Here is a 16,596-nt window from a genome sequence, read left to right as displayed (position 1 = left end):
TGAACGGGGTAGAAGGGGGCATCCTAAATAGGCAACAACAAATTTAGCCTCCTGCCTTCCTGCCAGCTATTACAGAGGAAATCCAGTAAATCAGCCATGACCCTCCCCACCCCATCTGACTGGACACAAGCCAGACTTATCCACTCCTCTCCCTGTTGCTGGCTAATTTAATACCTCCAAACACAGTGGATTCATCATACACACACACACACACACACACACACCAGGGTAGGGATTCAGCTTGGAGGAGAGGTGAGAGGAGACACATTATCAGCCACACAGTGAGCCTCTTTTTTGTGACCCACTGGTCAGCAGCTGACCCCAGTAAACCTGGCTTGTGTCTCCCCTGACAGGACACAAACTCTCACCCCTTCCCATGAACTCCATGAGCTGTGTGAGAACTGGCGTTCAGAGTGGCTGGCAGTGTGTGCGTCGTAGGAGGTCTCCCAACCTGCCACGCCTTCACCCAAAAACGAGCTCCAAGAGGTAAAAGGGCGTGCGAGGTAGTGATAATGTGCCCTATTTATCTTGTGCATTATAACATATGGGAAACTTCTCTAAAAACAATGGCGTGCATTGAGGGCTGCCATTCTGCCTTTACCTTCAGAAACCCGACCAAAAGCATTTGTCCCCTCGGAAGGATAATGGACAGGCCACAAATCATTCAGGACAACAGGACGGAGGGGGTGTGTGTGTGTGTGTGTGTGTGTGTGCGCGTGAGAGAAACTGAATGTATGTGTATGTTTTGTGTTGGTGTGTGTGTGTTTCCCCCTGGTATTTAACTCCTCTGTTGGCCCATTCTGCAAAGCCCTGCAGGACAAATTGCCCTGCATGGTTGTCTTTGAGAGGCAGTGCAGCGCGCAGAGAAAGGGACAGGGCTGAAACACAGGGAACAGGCCTATAAAAATTCATCACTTTGACCCCGCTGACCTCCCGCTACTGGGGGGGCTGCACGCACACACGCACACACGCACACACGCACGCGCGCACGCACATGCACCACCCACCCGAGTTCTCAGCCCGAGCTCGGACGAGTCATTCAGACATCATCTCGAATCATTTTCAGTAAGGTTTCCAGCACTTAAACACAGAAACTTAAACAAGACGGCCTGAGCCACAGAAATGTACGACACCTCCTGATCTCCACATTTCTTTCTCTCGCATATGCCCGACACAGGGAGCAGACACAATGGCTGAGGAAAAGCTTTTCCACACAGGAAAAGGCCACCAGATGCTTCATTGTGACTGTGCCTCTGTGTAAAGAAGTGGCAGTAAAAGGAGGGTGGGCTCTCCAGAGTCATATTAGTCCCAGTAAGAGGAGGACATTGTCTCAGGCATGGTTCTTGACACATTACTGCAACCTGTACAAAGAGGACCTAATGAGAGATTTAATCAGAGAAACCTCCCCTGCCACTTTTAGTCAGCACTTTGAAACCAAACGCGGCAGATGTCTGCAAGACTGTTTAACGCACCGGCTTCTCTTAACCTCTCAATAAGCCCCATGGATGCTTAAACTGTTCAATAGCCATTCATGTGATTGTTGTTTGGCGGCAGTTGTGTCCAAATGGGCTCTTTGTGGCCCGACGCGGCGCAGCCAGCAGGATTGCAGCGGTTCGTGTTTTCTTTTTGACGCCTCACACTTACAGATCGCATTTATCCTGTTAATGGGAAAATGAATTCGCATCTAGCCGTGAAGCAATCTTTGTGGCACATTTAAATATAACCACAAGCACCACGATTGATGAGAGTATAAACACTTACTAAGCACCTGAAAACACTGCAATCTCATTTAATTTGCGTTTTCCACTGTAACTCTAAGTGGGAATCAATTGAAGGAAGCGGGACAGCGAGGCAATCTGTTGTTGCCGAGTCAATTACAGAGTATCGAAGATCCAATCGGGGATTGGTGATTAGCGATGGTCCAATGAGCATTCAGAGGATGCTGACTTCATTACTCCGGCATTCAATAAAACCAAACCGTTAAAGTTGGTTTCTGTAGGCTTTGAGAGTGACTGGAGCTTCGTCAGCATCGTACCACAAACCCAATTTCCAGAAAAGTAGGGGAAACGTTCTAAAATGCAAAAGAAACTTAAATCTGTGATTTGTGAATTCTATGTGGAGGGAATTATTTGTTGTGTCATTAAACCAACTTCATCGCATTTGGACAATATAAACAAATTTAGAATTTGACGCGGCAACACACGTTCAGCGTTTTGTTACGTCACCCTTCCTTTCTTTCTTTGGGACCGCAGCATACTCATTGTCGCAGTTTTGCAAGAAGAATCTGTGTCCATTCTTTGCTGAAACCAAGATTTCAGCTACTCAACAGTTGTTGCTAGTTGTCTCCTCATAACAGCCACACATTTTCAATGGGAGACCGATGAGCGATGTAAGGAGGGCCACTAAAGCCCCGTTTCCACTATGCAGTCCGGTACGGGTCGGTTCAGAACGGTTTGCTTATTTCAGTGTTTCCACTACCACGAAAGCGTACCGGTCCCATGGAACCCATTACCATGTCTGTAACCCTTCTGCTTGGGGTAGCGAGCCCACAGGACCGGTTCCAGGCTCTGCTCTCCGTCGTTGGTGAGGAGGCTGTGCAGCGGGAGCTCGACGACGCCGTGCGAAACGAAAAAGTTTTCCAGCTGATTGCCGCAAAAATGGCAGAGAGTGGTTTCAACTAGACTGCGAGCCGGTGTCGCATTAAGCTGAAGAAGCTTGGTGGTTCCAAATTATAGATGTTATTTGTTATTATTTACGCTTCAGCACGCACTCCGCCCACCCCTGAGGGTCCCCTTTGTACAGTTGGAACGCAAGCTCACCCCAAAACGACCCAACCCGTACAGTACCGTTCTGACCCGTACTGTACCGGACTGCATAGTGGGAACGAGGCTTAAATGCACACACACACTCTGCGTCTACGAAGCCACGCAGTTGTAAATTGTTGTAGTATGTTGTATGCTGCAGAATGAGGTAATGCACGGTCCTGCTGAAATGACACCGTACCGCCCTGGAAAAAAGTTGCTTTGATGGTAGCACGTGTCTCCACAGATTTCCTTATCACTGGAACCCTCACACATATGCAGGTCCTCCGTGCGATGGGTGCCATGTCGCACCATCTCAGAAGCTGGCTTAAGGCGCTAGCATGGTTGCCGCGTCTGTCACGGCGGTGGCGGACCGTGACGTCAAAATGACGTATCAGGCCTGGCGCTTCCCTTGCACAGACGGCGCAGCGCGTTGTCGTGCACCAGTCGATTTTTGTAACTTGGCGGCGCCACCAACGAAAAACCGGATGGACCGTTGTGAGACCAGGTTCAGTGAGGAGGTGCGTTTGTACAGGCAGCTGTACGAAACTGCACTGAAACAGCACAGGGAGCACCTAAACTCCCAAAACTGGTGGACAGAGATGGGCAGAACTTTGGGGAAAGAGGGAGAGTTCTGTAAGAATGTGTGGAAGAAGCTACGGGACAGATACGTGAAGGCAAAGAAGAGGGCAGAGACTCTGTTGATGCCGGGGGCTTCAAACCTTCACCTCTATTAACTGAATTAAAAAATTAAAATGATCCGAAAACTGCAGCAGTATCACTAATTACAGTATTCCTGCTCTTGACAGCGGCATTGTTTTCTTCTCCACTTTCGTGGTTGTAGAGTAGAGGTAACCTTCACGCAGCAGCGCCACCTCTGTGACGGAGAAAATTGCAACTACTTGCGCCACTATATATAGCGGGCACGAACTTGTGAAGTCATCAACAGCGCTCGTGCTAGCAGACGCGGCAACCATGCTAGAGCCTTTAGTCACTCTATGCTGATAACGGGGGGGGGGAAGCCTTAGCCTGATTGGAAAAACTGGGCCTTATCCAATCTTGGCACCCTCACCTCTTGACCTCACAGAGTGGCGCTCCTTCTACATTCTGTGAACTCTTCCGTCTCTTTGCCTCTGCACCCACCTCTTTTGGAGTTTAAATTAAGTTGGACCTTTAATCCTAGTTTCTTCTGTAACACAATCAAGTTGGTTACAGAAGAAACTGGAAATATTTTCTATGCAAGTGTGTCTGTCGGATAAAGGATTGAATAAATTAAAAATGGTCCAAGTTAAGATTTCATTACATCATAGAAACTTTGCCAGCTTTCCTGAAAGTGACATTTGCAATTTGTGGTAATGGTTTGCTCCCTTTTTTTTCTTTAATTCATCACTTAAGTTCGGCCTCATTTCCTTGCAAACACGAGGTTACAATTGAAGATTGAAACATTCTGCTGTTGTCAAAGAAAGCCGGCAGAAGTGTGGGGATTGTTTAAAGAACTTGGCTCGCAGGTTTTCCAGGCTGAGTCTTTACTGTCAGCAGCAGAGTGATGCTCCTCCAAAAGGGCTCATTGTAACACAGCTGTAAACCCAGTGTTGGCACCATTGGCTTTTAAACTACTCTGCCCACTGACATTAAAAGTCACTGGGCCCCATTCACGCCCGCACACAAATATCTCATCATATTTAAGAGGGCCTATTAAGGGCCACATTGAGAATTCATGGGCCTCTCTCTTGGTCTCCGTCGCTTGATTTATTTGTGACGACCACGCTGCCGGGCTCTTTCAGAAGGAGTGGCTCCGGTTTTTGTCTTAGAGGAGGCCCAAAACAATGCATTTCGGGCTCATTTCTCTAAAAGGGCCTCCTCTTTCAGGGGCCAGTGAGAGCCGGGGCTGGCCTAACATCTGTTTGTGTCCAGAGCCAGGCGGGACCGGAGCACAGCGTGCCTCGGCGGCCCCCTTCTCCTCTCCTTGGGGGTCTTTGTTCCCGATTTCATGCTATCAGAGCGGCAGCATGTTTTCCTGCGCGGAGCTGTCAGGGGCATAAAGGGCCCTGAGTGGGGTCACATCAAGAGGGATGGGCATGAAAAATTGGTAAAATGTATCACAAAGCCCACCCACTAGATGGTTGCCTAGCGCCCTGTAGTGGGGTGTCAAGACCCCGCCTCCCCCGCCGTACCTTCCTCCCCTCTCCCCTCTCCCTGGCTGAATTACACCTCTCCCTCTCACTCACCCTGGTGGACAAGCATGTCATTTAGATGAAATGCTGCTAGCAAATTAAAGGCTGCTTCTGCGGATTAATCAATGTTCTTTGTGTGGAAGGAGGATTTTGTGCCTCAGCAGGGTCTTCCCTGACAGGGACTAAAGAAAGCCGGTCACCTGCCTGCTAAGAAAGCCATCTCCTCCTCTGCAGCTCCTGTGTGGCAAGAAAAATAAAAGCTTTTTCCCATTATACGATTACGGTTACCTTTAATCTAAGCAAACTGTACGAAAGATTCCCTCTTTCTGCATATCTGTTGTTCCAACCAATCCCCACTTTAGACTCTGCTGAATAAAGATTTGACGTCGACCAACAATTTCACAGATTTGAGTTTTCTGAGCAATTTCTAAAATTTCCCAACTCTTCCCGGAAATTAACTTGTTGCCCGATTTAAATCCAATCTACATCCCACTCACTGTGGAGGGCAGTGAATTCAGCCCAGCGCAGTCATTCTTATGGAGAACGCTTCTTTGCATATGCATTCCCGCAAACCACGCCGATTAAAAAACACCAGGAAAGAAATAATGATGCACACACGGTGCGTGTTTGAGCACGATCCCCAGGGACAACATGCGTTACGTCGGCAGCCACTCCATCCTTCAGAGACGGGGGGGGGGAAACACAACTAATGTGCTCTGTTTTTCAAAAGGCTGAGGACTGCATTAGTCAAAAATAGACTGACATCATACAAGTTGGACACTATGTGCCAGGCACAAAGAGATCCCTATCCTTCACAGTTTATGCCAGATTTCATCTGGACTAAATAATAGCATCACTGTTAGCCGCCGCTCACCCTCCCTGTGACTTCAAAGATGGGGGCCATCCTGAATAATAGAAGACAAAACAAACCATCAATAAAGACAGAGACTGAGAGGCCGCCGCCAAATGATTATTCGTGATTTATAGAGCTATTACTTTGCTTGGAAAAAAAGTGGTCGCGATTAGATTTTTATCAGTGATTAGATTTGAAATATTCATAGTTTGCATGACTCTTGACAACATCGCAGCAACTACAACATGATGTACAGTAAGTCCACCATGAATCTCCATTATTCTACACCAGCTATAAATCACTCCATTTTCTCGTGTTTCTTTCTGTCCACAAATTTCACAGAGAAGGCTGCAGAATCTTAAAATGGGCCTCCCCTGGTTGACTCAAACACGTCTGCAATACGTAACGAGGTTAAGCTACAGCGACACTTTATGCAAACATACTTCACAGATTAATTATTTTAACTGAAACAATTCGATAAAATGACACGCAGCCTGACATCTGCCTTGATTGGTGTCTTTTTGTTGTCCTTCAAAAAGACGTCCAAGGAAGAAGTGACGGAATTTAGTTGAGATGAGAAACTCTTCTGATCACGACTGTCCTCTTTGTTACACGGTGGAATAAATGAAGAGATAAATATTAGCTTTAAGTTCTAAGAGTCTCAGTGTTGCTTGTTCTTCTTATTATAATGTGAGAATAAAGCAAATATCTATTTGGTTGAACAAATCTCTTTCTTTCTTTCATTTGAAGCCAAAAAAAAAAAAAAAAACAGATTAATACCTGGATCATTGTTTTGTTTTCTTTTAGGGGAAAGCTAAACACAAAAATAGCATGAATGCTAATGCTGAATGCTATGAAATTGAGAGGCCCGCAAAGCAATGAGCTTTTCATGTAGCATCTTCCTTTATAAAATAGTGTATTAAGAAACATTTTGAGCTCCTAAGTTGTAAGAAGGAACTTTATTTCTTTAACAGTTATCACCAATAATCCTGACATTACCCATAAAAATGTTAGCCTGTTACAAACGCATGGAAGCAGTCGTTAGCAGGGTGGAAATCTCCCATTATATACTGCAATTTGGGCCTGTTCGCCGGCTAGTTAACAGATTAAGCTTGGAGTTAAAAGAGACATCTCATCAACGGCTCCAGCTGGACAGGACAGCAGCAGCGAGGGACCGCGGGCCAATTCAGGTTACATCCCTGACCGGGGCCAACCCCAGGGGCCCACAAGGCAACGTTCCCTCACAGCTCCTGCTGGTGCCAGGCTCTGCGCTCATCTTTGGCTTGGTTTGTCACGCCATCCCACCGTTGGCATGGTGTTGCTAGCTGCCAGTCACAAAGCACCCCCCCCCCCCCCACCTCACCACCTCCCCTGCTCCTCCGAGTGCACAATGGCAATAGCATGACTGGCGCCGGGCTCAAACGGCCTGTTGTTAATGAGCAGCACCAACAGAAGCCACTGCTTGTTCTTCATTTGCCAACGTTTTAATTATATGGACAGCGCTCCCATCAAAGCTGCATCGCTCAAGTTACGCCCTCATTGCTGAACTCTGTCTTTCCTCTGTGTCTCCAGAGCTGTATTCATTTGCATAGAAAGCAAACAGAGAGGAGAGAGAGAACAGGCACTGTTGTCTAGAGGGAATAGTCTCCCTCTATATCCAGATGGGTTATCAGTGATATAATGGGCCCTCATTGTGATAGATTGGACTCTTCTTGCCAGATAAAATATCTTTATTGTATCGTGCAGAAATATCACCACAGGCGTCACCTGTGAGGCTATAAATAGGCGTGGGTCAAATAGTAGGTGCTAATAACTCTGTTTTGACTTGCATGGCGTAGTAAACGAATGGGGTTTACTGCTTCAGCACAATTAAGACAATGTTAGGTGGGGTGCGTTGCGCTGAAAAGTATATTGATTTAGTAGGCCAGACACACAATATAAAAGACTTGTCAATACAGTTTGGCCTAGCAATAAAATAGTCAAATACAACACTCCAATGCCTTCTTGGGTAAGCTGCCAACAACACCGCCTTGAAGAATTATGACAGAAAAAACGGTCAGTTATCGTAATAAGCTTCCCTTTTTAGTCGAGCCACACAAGAGCCGGCGCTCAGTATATGCATGTGTATAAATCAGTGTCTCCGGCTGTAAATGCACGAGTGTATCTGGGAAGCTGAGGGCAGCCAGGGAGGGTCACAGTCCCTGGTGTCAGGGGTTCCAGAAAACAGAGGCCCAATCAGTGCTGGCCCACTGGTTAATGGATGGATGGCCCCCAAAATTAATTAGCCTGACTAATGTAGTGTACACTTAATTACACCGGCCGCCTTTTGATTTATAGCGGGCCACATGCAAGTCAAAGTCGGGCTGAAAAGGGAAGAAAAAAAGAAAAAAATTCAGCTTTACTTGTGCAAATTGTTTACCAGGACTAGGTTCAGCAGCCGGGACAATGACCATCAACTACCTGATGAACTGCTGCTGTTTTCGACTGCAGGTAACATGCGCAGGCTCTTTAGTTTCCCTCCATCATTTCAATCGTGACATTTCGAGTATGTTTCCTTAATTAATAATAAACACTTTCCTCCTGCGGTAGATGTAAAATCAATCAACTATTTTATAAAACCACGCTCATGTGGGCTGCGATAAGAGAACCCAGCATTCACTCTCAAATTTATCGAATAAAAAATCGCTTGCTTATATCTCTACTCTCGCTGTCATGGGCGTGTGCGCAGAGTGATTCCACGGTGAGAAAAATGAATGATCTATCACGCTGCTCTGTCATTACAAGGCATTTTACAGCATTCATTTGGAGTGGGGATAGTCTAGGGCCCCACCTTTAATTTCATGCTACTCAGGCGAGAGAAAGGACACAGGACAAAGGAAGGGAGATTGATGCCCAGTCCGCCCCCTCAGCGCCCCCCCACCCACCATGCACTTCCTGCTGGTACAGACAGGGGGTGCTAATCCATTCCGTAAGAGGCCAGCTAATGAAATCTGGCCGTGTAAGAGCAGATCAGCCTCAATTAAAAGAGCCCCACACCATGTCTGGGCGACAATAGATCAAGTCAGCAATTAACCCTCCCGCTGGCCTCAATCAATCCTTAAATTGGAGCAGGCCGGCCAGCAGCACCCAATCTCTGCAGATATTAAATTTACATTCTATTAAGTTTAATTAGGAGGGATTTTAAATATACTAGGAGTTCAGGCACAGAGCCCTGAGCCTGTCATCGACACGGCTGATTCACGGCCACCTCGGCCACACACACACACTCTAACATTCCTGTTAAAACACACATCACTGTGACTTCTTCTTTATTTTTTGCCTGAATCATGGAACCAAGAGAAAAACTAGGTGTGCACCCATCGATAATAAACTCCCTGACTGAGATCCTAACCTGGGAGCACGCTAAGAGTCGAGCTGAAAGAAAGAAAGAAAAGGTAAAAGCTCGAGTTTAAGGCACAGAAATAAAGCTATGCAAAAGGTTGATCCCCAATAATAACAACCTCTTATATTCATGCTTTTCTATCTGACACTCATGCCCATGATGACGGATATCCCTCCCATCTGGGTTATGGTATTACTGTATTTGCTGTACAAGATCCTAATCTCATTCAAGCACTTAAAGCCGTGTCTTTGATCCAGAGCAACAGCAATAATAATTCATCGTGAAAATTTAACTGCATTTTCTTGTCTTTTGGACTGCAGAATGTGCAATGATAGTAAAAAATACTGACTGCTGATTGCAGACTAAACTTCTACCCCATTTATACTGTGTTCTTTTTGGCCAGTAAACATAATTAAGAGAATTAAAATCCTCCCTACGCTGGGGCTGTGTCCCAAAATCCCTCCCAATTCTCATCATGGTGACTTCACCAATTTGTAGTGTTGTCTGAATGTTTAGTGAGAGTCTATATACTTCAAATAGTGCTCTAAAAGCATCCAACAATGCACAGTGGTGTAGAATCGATGGTCACTAACCCAGCAAACAACTTCCAGGCTCCCAAAGCAGCTCCAAAAACCTGCAGTCCAAACATATATTTTCTATTTAGTTTGTTTCAGTAGTTTCTTAGCTGTATCAATGATAAATTAATAATTTGCTGCATTATAAGACTAAATGGCGTTTTTTGAGATAACTATAGGTAAAATCGATTTCAACTAATGTGAGCGGAGCAATACAAAGAAAGCACGACACGAGACATTTAATATTCAAAATGCAAAGAAACGTTTCGAAACATTCTTCCAAAAAAAAAATAAATAAATAAATAAATGTTCCTCCATCATGATGAGTCCACAACGACCCATAAAGGAGTCGGTAGGGATTAGTGAGCGACTGCGTGATTTCAGACAGCCCATATTTATTATATTCAACCTTCTGTGAAAAAGGTAAAAAAAAATAACCTTGTCAAAAAAAGGTGGGGAAAAGGAACGAAGGCCATCATCTGCACATTCAGATCAAAAGAACCCTTTAAAGAAAGAAATTGTGGTCTGAAAGGTGCTCCAGCATCACTACGCACACAGCGGCATCTTTAAAAGCGCCGAAATAAGAAGAAAACAACTTATAAACTCATTTATTCTCACTGTAGTTTCTGAATGGTAAACAATAAATGTGTTTACCATGAAAAAAAAAAAAAAGGTTTTCATTATGAGGAGAAATGGAGGCTCTGTGAAAGGTTTTATCCAACTTTTTAAATTTGTCTTCATATCAAGCTTGATTCGCTCGGAAAAAATCCACACGTGGTCTGAAGTGTGCATGAGACACGATGCACACTCTAACCACACGTTACTCTAATGTCAATACCAATCTATCTGTGAAATAAGGCCTGTGGATGACTTTTGTTTGTACATCTGATCGTAATATTTCTTTGCCATCAGTAATCGGTATCCTTTAAAAGACATTAGTATAAATAGGTTGACTGAAGGCTCACGCTGAGGTCATTAGGCCATGACATGAATTCTTCTTTGTGTACAAAAAACCCCCACAAAGGTGGCCTCTGTGACTATTACTGTCTAATGAAGTTATTCCTTAAAAACTCTCCGAAACAAGTCTGACTGTGTCGCTGTGGCAGCATCGTCTGATGCATCTTCAGTCTGACCTGAATGCTGCCTGAATGTGAGAGTAAGACAATTACAACTTGTAGATCAACAAGTGCTCTATGAAGAATCAAAGTGTGTGTGTGATTCGCCAGACAGATATCTTCAAATCACTACCTTCGGCGGGGGGGTTTCCAGTTGTATCAGCGCCGATGCAGAGCGTGATCAAGCCAAAGCATGATAAGACCCATGGGAGAGGAAAGAGAAGGCCGGTGGGGCCTGGACCACCTCCAGGCTGCTCAGCCCCAGCTTTAGTCTCCACGTGGCTGTGTCTTTTGTCTGCCAGTCAAAGGGCCACTGAATGGGGGTCAATTGAAACCAATTCCCTCTGTCGGACACAATTAATCGGGTTGCCCGGGCTGGGCAGAAGGGGGGCGGGCTGCAGGTCTGTGGTTACTGATCCTGCCGCACAAGCATGCCAGGAATTTGCCACCTGGAATTTGCCTTCTGACAATAACAACCCTGCTGCCTTTCGGAACCCACCTCCCTTTTTCCGTGCACACACGAATACATCCCCAAGTGCCCCTGTCCCGTCCACCCTCCCACAAGGCAGGGTGGGTGCCGCTGGAGTGGCTTGTGGTTGTCCAGAGTCTAGTCAACCACAATGGACTTAAGGCGGAGAAGAAGAGAAGTGGTGTAGCGTGCAGCCGGAGAGAAATGTACCAAAGTATTTTCTGATCCAGTGATTCTCAAAGTGAGGCCTCGGGAGCCCCAATGGCGCTTGAGGTTTATCAAAAAAAAATAAATGCAATGCTGCAGCTATTTCCTCCATTTAACGCGCCATAAGAATGTATTTTTGGAAGGCTTCTCTGTCGACTAAATCGGGGAAGAGGATAGCAGCAAAAAGCAAAAAAAAAATGAGTCTCTCAGACAGTGAGACAGAGGCCAGCCTCTCCGTGTTGGAATCAATCTGAGGATAAGTATGGCCGATCGATCCGCCAGCAGCCCATCTACAGTTAAGCACTTCAGTAGCTGTGCACTAATTGTGCTGTTGACATTAATTGTCATTAAAGGTCTTAAAACGGCCTCCCGGCTGTGAGTTACTCTCTGCGTCCGAGGGTTCAGCCCATTTGTTTATCCGTGACATCACAGCACTCTCAGCCGCCAACACACCGGGCTGCAGCTCCAAAGTGGAGCGGCTCGGTTTGATGACACATTTCACACAGATGACGCCATCAGCTGTTTGTGTTAGCCCCCGTTTCATTAAGCCAAATGAAAATGTTTAAATGTGTGTGTGTGTGTGTGTGTGTGTGTGTGTGTGGTTTATAACTCAGACCACAGCTCTAACTTCCTGTAGGGAAGTCTAAAAGGTCCCCCCCCCCCCCCGATAGCTGCCACACCTCTTTAAGTGGGGTGAATCAATTAGATTCCTCCGGCCTAACAAATTGGCTTGTGTGTGTGTGTGTGTGTGCGTGTGTGTGTGTGTGTGTGTGTGTGTGTGTGTGTGTGTGTGTGTGTGTGTATTCGCTCTGGATGTGAATGTTGCAGTGAAAGGGGCCAAGGTGCATATGAAAGGAGAGAGGGGGCAGAGATGGACACACACTGATGCAAGCCTAACACATCCCTGGAAAAGGGGTCGTGACCCTCACTGCACTCAAACAGCATTTCGGAGCGCTGGAGACACGGAGAGGGTGAGAGCTTACCTACCACAGAGCAGTGGCAACAAGACAGCAAACATGACCAGATTAGCTGCACACAGGATAAACACGGAGGCTCCCAATCATCTCATCTGACTTTTTTCTTTTTCACTTCTCAGTCTTCTTTATTGGGCGATTTCTTTAAAGCTTTAACGCATCCGCATATTCTATGAAAATGCAGTTTTGCTTCGACGCGTAGAAGACAGTGTCTTCTATCCCAGCAGCGCTGATGCTGATAAAGATATGAAACAGTCTGTCATTGACATAATATCAATGTGGCAACCTAAATGCGTGCCAGGTGACATATAATTGCACAAGTTGACTTCTGAATAGCCTCAGTGTTTGCACATCTGCTGCTGTCCTCGTATTTATTATTTCCAAAGCAACGCCATGTTCATATGACCAGCGGGTCAATGTGATCCAATTACAGCACCAAATCAAATGTACTGCACAAACTTTGAGGCAATTAATCAATGCCCCTGATAGATTGCTGAGTAAAAACATGTGATGTCCATCCCACTCAGCTGGCCCTTCTGGAGGAGGTGGTGACTTAGTTCGCCCCTAGTGGCCAGATGACACATTGCAAAGGGTTTCTTCTTGTGTGCCACACAGAGTGAAGTGCTTCCTAAGTCATTTGAGCATTGGAGCCCTCCATCCATTCAGAGGGCTTTCCCCTCCTCTTCCCACTCCCCTGAAAGGCGCTCTAGTTGAAATTAACAATGCCCACACCTTGAACAGGCCCACTGATTCGAGGACCATTGTGCCGGAAAGGATCGGCCAACAAGTGTCTCTCCCACTCTGTTATCACAGGACATCACTGTCTGCGGTGGGCTTTTTATGACTTGTCATGCCACTAACACCCCCCCATCCCTCAGCCCATCTCCTGGTAGACAATGCTGAATGACTGAGCTGCCTTAGCTCTCCCCGGCCTCATTTGCACCAAGAGAAGGAGGAGGAAAGAGGGAAGAGAAAGAGCAGTAAATGGCATCGTAACAAAACAATGCGTTTGGAGGCTCGGTTGGCAAACACAGCTGGGGCAGCAACAGTGAAGCGTTTAATGAGTCATAATTCTAAGGAGACAGTGGACAGCTAAAAGCACTTATGCTATATTGCAGTTGCTCTCTAATACACACAAACACACACTTTACATCAGCGCGACTTTCACAGCGCTGTACCACACACGTATTTGAGCGTGAGCATAAAGTTTACGTGAAAATTTCCCCCGGATTATCCTCCCGCCATCAAATTGTGAGGCGCAAAAGATAAAGAAAAAACAAACACTCACCTCAATGACTTGCTTCGAGTCCAACCTGAAGTTAAAGTCCCCAAAGACGAAATACGGCACCCTCTCAAACCTCTGGTCCGTGATCCTGCAAAAACACACCAGTAACACAGAGTTATCAGCAGAAAATAAAAGTCCCAAAGCCACCATCTTTAAAGCCGTCACCATTAGCTGTCAAAGACTTTTGAAGCTGCCATCTAACAATTCCCCTGACCTCCAGGCGTTTGGTTCATGAGGGATACGGCACCACCTGGTGGCCTGAACAATTTGATTAAATGGGGGGGGTTTGTGAAGCTTTGTGACCATTTCACAAGATCTGATGATTAGTCAGACAGCACACGAGGTATGGATGTGAAATGGAAAGAATAAAAAATAAATAAATACATTTTTCATTTCAACATGAGCATTTTTTTTAATGCAGGTTTAAAAGTGAGAGAAGTGATTAAATAAAACATTAAAATTATTATTATTATTATTTTTTTTTTCAAAAATCAATATTCTGGACTAATCAGGACTGACACTGTGACCACGTCACTGTAATTTCCTTCAGGAAACGTCGTCCAAATGCAATGACGAACACGGGCCTGCGGCAGCATTCAGGCCGTCCCTGCAAAACACCAATTAAAGCCCTCTGGGACTCTCCTGCAGTACATTTCCCAAACATGCGAGGGGCTCGAGTAAACATGCGGTCAGTTCAAACTGCTCATTCTCAGCTGACGCCACAATTCAATCAAAATGAAATGACTAACTCTTGATAAGGCCCTTTGAAAGACAGAAAATTCACTTTGCTGAACTAATCAAAGGGAAACTGGCCGGGCCCCCAGCTCACTTCATTTATAAAGCACGGAACGGTTGAAGTCCAAAATACATTTCTGTTTTTGGTGCTGATCTAAAGTCTGGGGCATCTCCCTGCCTCTAATGACACTCATTTTGGCATTAATCACTTGAATCTTGGACTGCTTTGCACTAAGACGTCTTTCCGATCTTAGCCTATAACTGATGTTGGACCTCCGTGTCTTTTGATTCCATCTAATGTTTCGTTTATATCTAGTCTTAATATTTGTTAGCTTCAACTTTAGCTTATTTCACCGCCTCAATTTAGAAGGTGTCTCACAAATGAACTCTAAAAGTTACACTATATAAGATATCTATATCAAATGAGCTTATGGATTCAAATCAAAAGTAAAACAGACTCTTGAAGCTTGAAGAACTCCGTTTATTCACTTTGGCTTCAGTTAGACGAGCTCCTGTGACTTGTACATTAAAGACTGGCCTGTATTTAGTGCCTTAGAGTTTTAGCATCAGTGACATTTAACTGTGCTGGCTTGTAAAACAATTCAATTGCATGAAAACTGCACAAGTGCTGCGTTAGAGGATGCAGAGATTATAGATCCTCTGTGACGTGGACCACACAGCACAGAGCCAGCATCCCAGTGCTTCGCTTCACCAAAAGAAAAAAAAGAAAAAAGGCACCTAAGCGGCATATAATGAAGTCCTATGGCTCATCACCTACTTAAAAGTGGCTCTTGTACAGAGCAGAGATAAGAAATTAAGGTGGGTGTAGTGCTGGCTCTTGTGTAATTAATGATTCAGGATGCTTGGCTCGCTATCTCCACTAATCGCATGAATAAATCTCACCGTGGACTTCCCAGGCACAGATAACAATATATTTATGAGGCCGTAAAGAGAGAAAAAGCTTTTCTTAGTGGTGGGTCTCGGTCTGCCCGGCTGTCGTAAAAGCGCAACTTCTACTTTTTCTATTTAAGAGGAGAGCAAGGAGTCGGGGAACACAGAAACTAGATCATATTTCTGCCCCCCCCCCCTTCTTTTTTATATTTCTTTAATAGGTCAATGTGATGGGAACGCCACCGTGAAATTAATCTAAATGAAAATGCTTATTTTCTTTCTCATACTCTACTCATTTACCTGCGGTTTCGTGAGTTTGAATTAAAAAAAATTGAAAATTAAATTTAGGCTTTGTATCAAATGTAGTAACATATTTTTTTTTTTTTTAATTTCTGAAAAAAAACTAAAAGGTGCACATTTCAATTTCTGGTTCAATCTCTACAAAATACCACTTTCATCCCAACTAATTGCCCTAAGCTTTAAGCTATCAGAATGTCGTTCATGATTACGCAAAGGAAAAATAAGGCAATCAGTTGATTTTTACAGGTTTTTTGTTTTTTTTTTGTCAATGGATCATTTGTCATATTTTTTGGGCTCTGCCCAGAAATGATTTTCAGCCCGATGCTGGCAGAGGTCGAGCAGGAAAAACTCTGAAGCGGGCAGACGGAGACTGTAGGTGCGGCTGTGACTGCTGATGGGACCCGTTATACGCTGGGAAGAAAAGACAAAAAACACAAATCACATCTAAAAGGGTTGAGCTGTCCGTAACCAACACAATCTCACAACAGAACCTGTAATATCCACAAAGGTCCAAAGCTCAAAAATGTAGCAGTTTCATAGTAAAGACTCACTAATTGTCTACTTTTTTTTTTTGAAAGACTCATTTCCCTCCAGGAACATGGCTTTTGATGTCTGCTACTTCTAACGCCGCATCCATATTTGATGTCTCGCTACGTGTAGACATTCAACGCCGTTGCTTTGACCACAAAACGCTACAAGAGGCCTTACTCTGTCAAATCCCACGTCACAAGGCTCCAAGTTCCAGTTTTCCCACAATCCTTTCATTTTTCCACTTCACTCTCAAGTCGCATTTCCTCACTTGGGCTGTCACTTTTTGTTCAAACGCAGGGAAACT

General features: G+C 45.1%; 1 protein-coding gene across 3 annotated transcripts in view; it reads right to left on the bottom strand.

Moving 5' to 3' along the window:
• The window catches only part of inpp5a (inositol polyphosphate-5-phosphatase A), a 157,308-nt gene that overhangs the window by 29,461 nt on the left and 111,251 nt on the right, over nt 1–16,596 (bottom strand). For all 3 annotated transcript variants that reach the window (XM_075474657.1, XM_075474656.1, XM_075474658.1), the window contains exon 9: nt 13,839–13,923. In XM_075474657.1, coding sequence (XP_075330772.1) covers nt 13,839–13,923 — 85 coding nt within the window. The remainder of the gene's footprint in view (nt 1–13,838; nt 13,924–16,596) is intronic.

The sequence above is a fragment of the Odontesthes bonariensis genome, chromosome 2, assembly GCF_027942865.1.
Source record: "Odontesthes bonariensis isolate fOdoBon6 chromosome 2, fOdoBon6.hap1, whole genome shotgun sequence".
Lineage (NCBI taxonomy): Eukaryota > Metazoa > Chordata > Actinopteri > Atheriniformes > Atherinopsidae > Odontesthes > Odontesthes bonariensis.
This window is presented reverse-complemented; position numbering and strand designations above follow the sequence as displayed.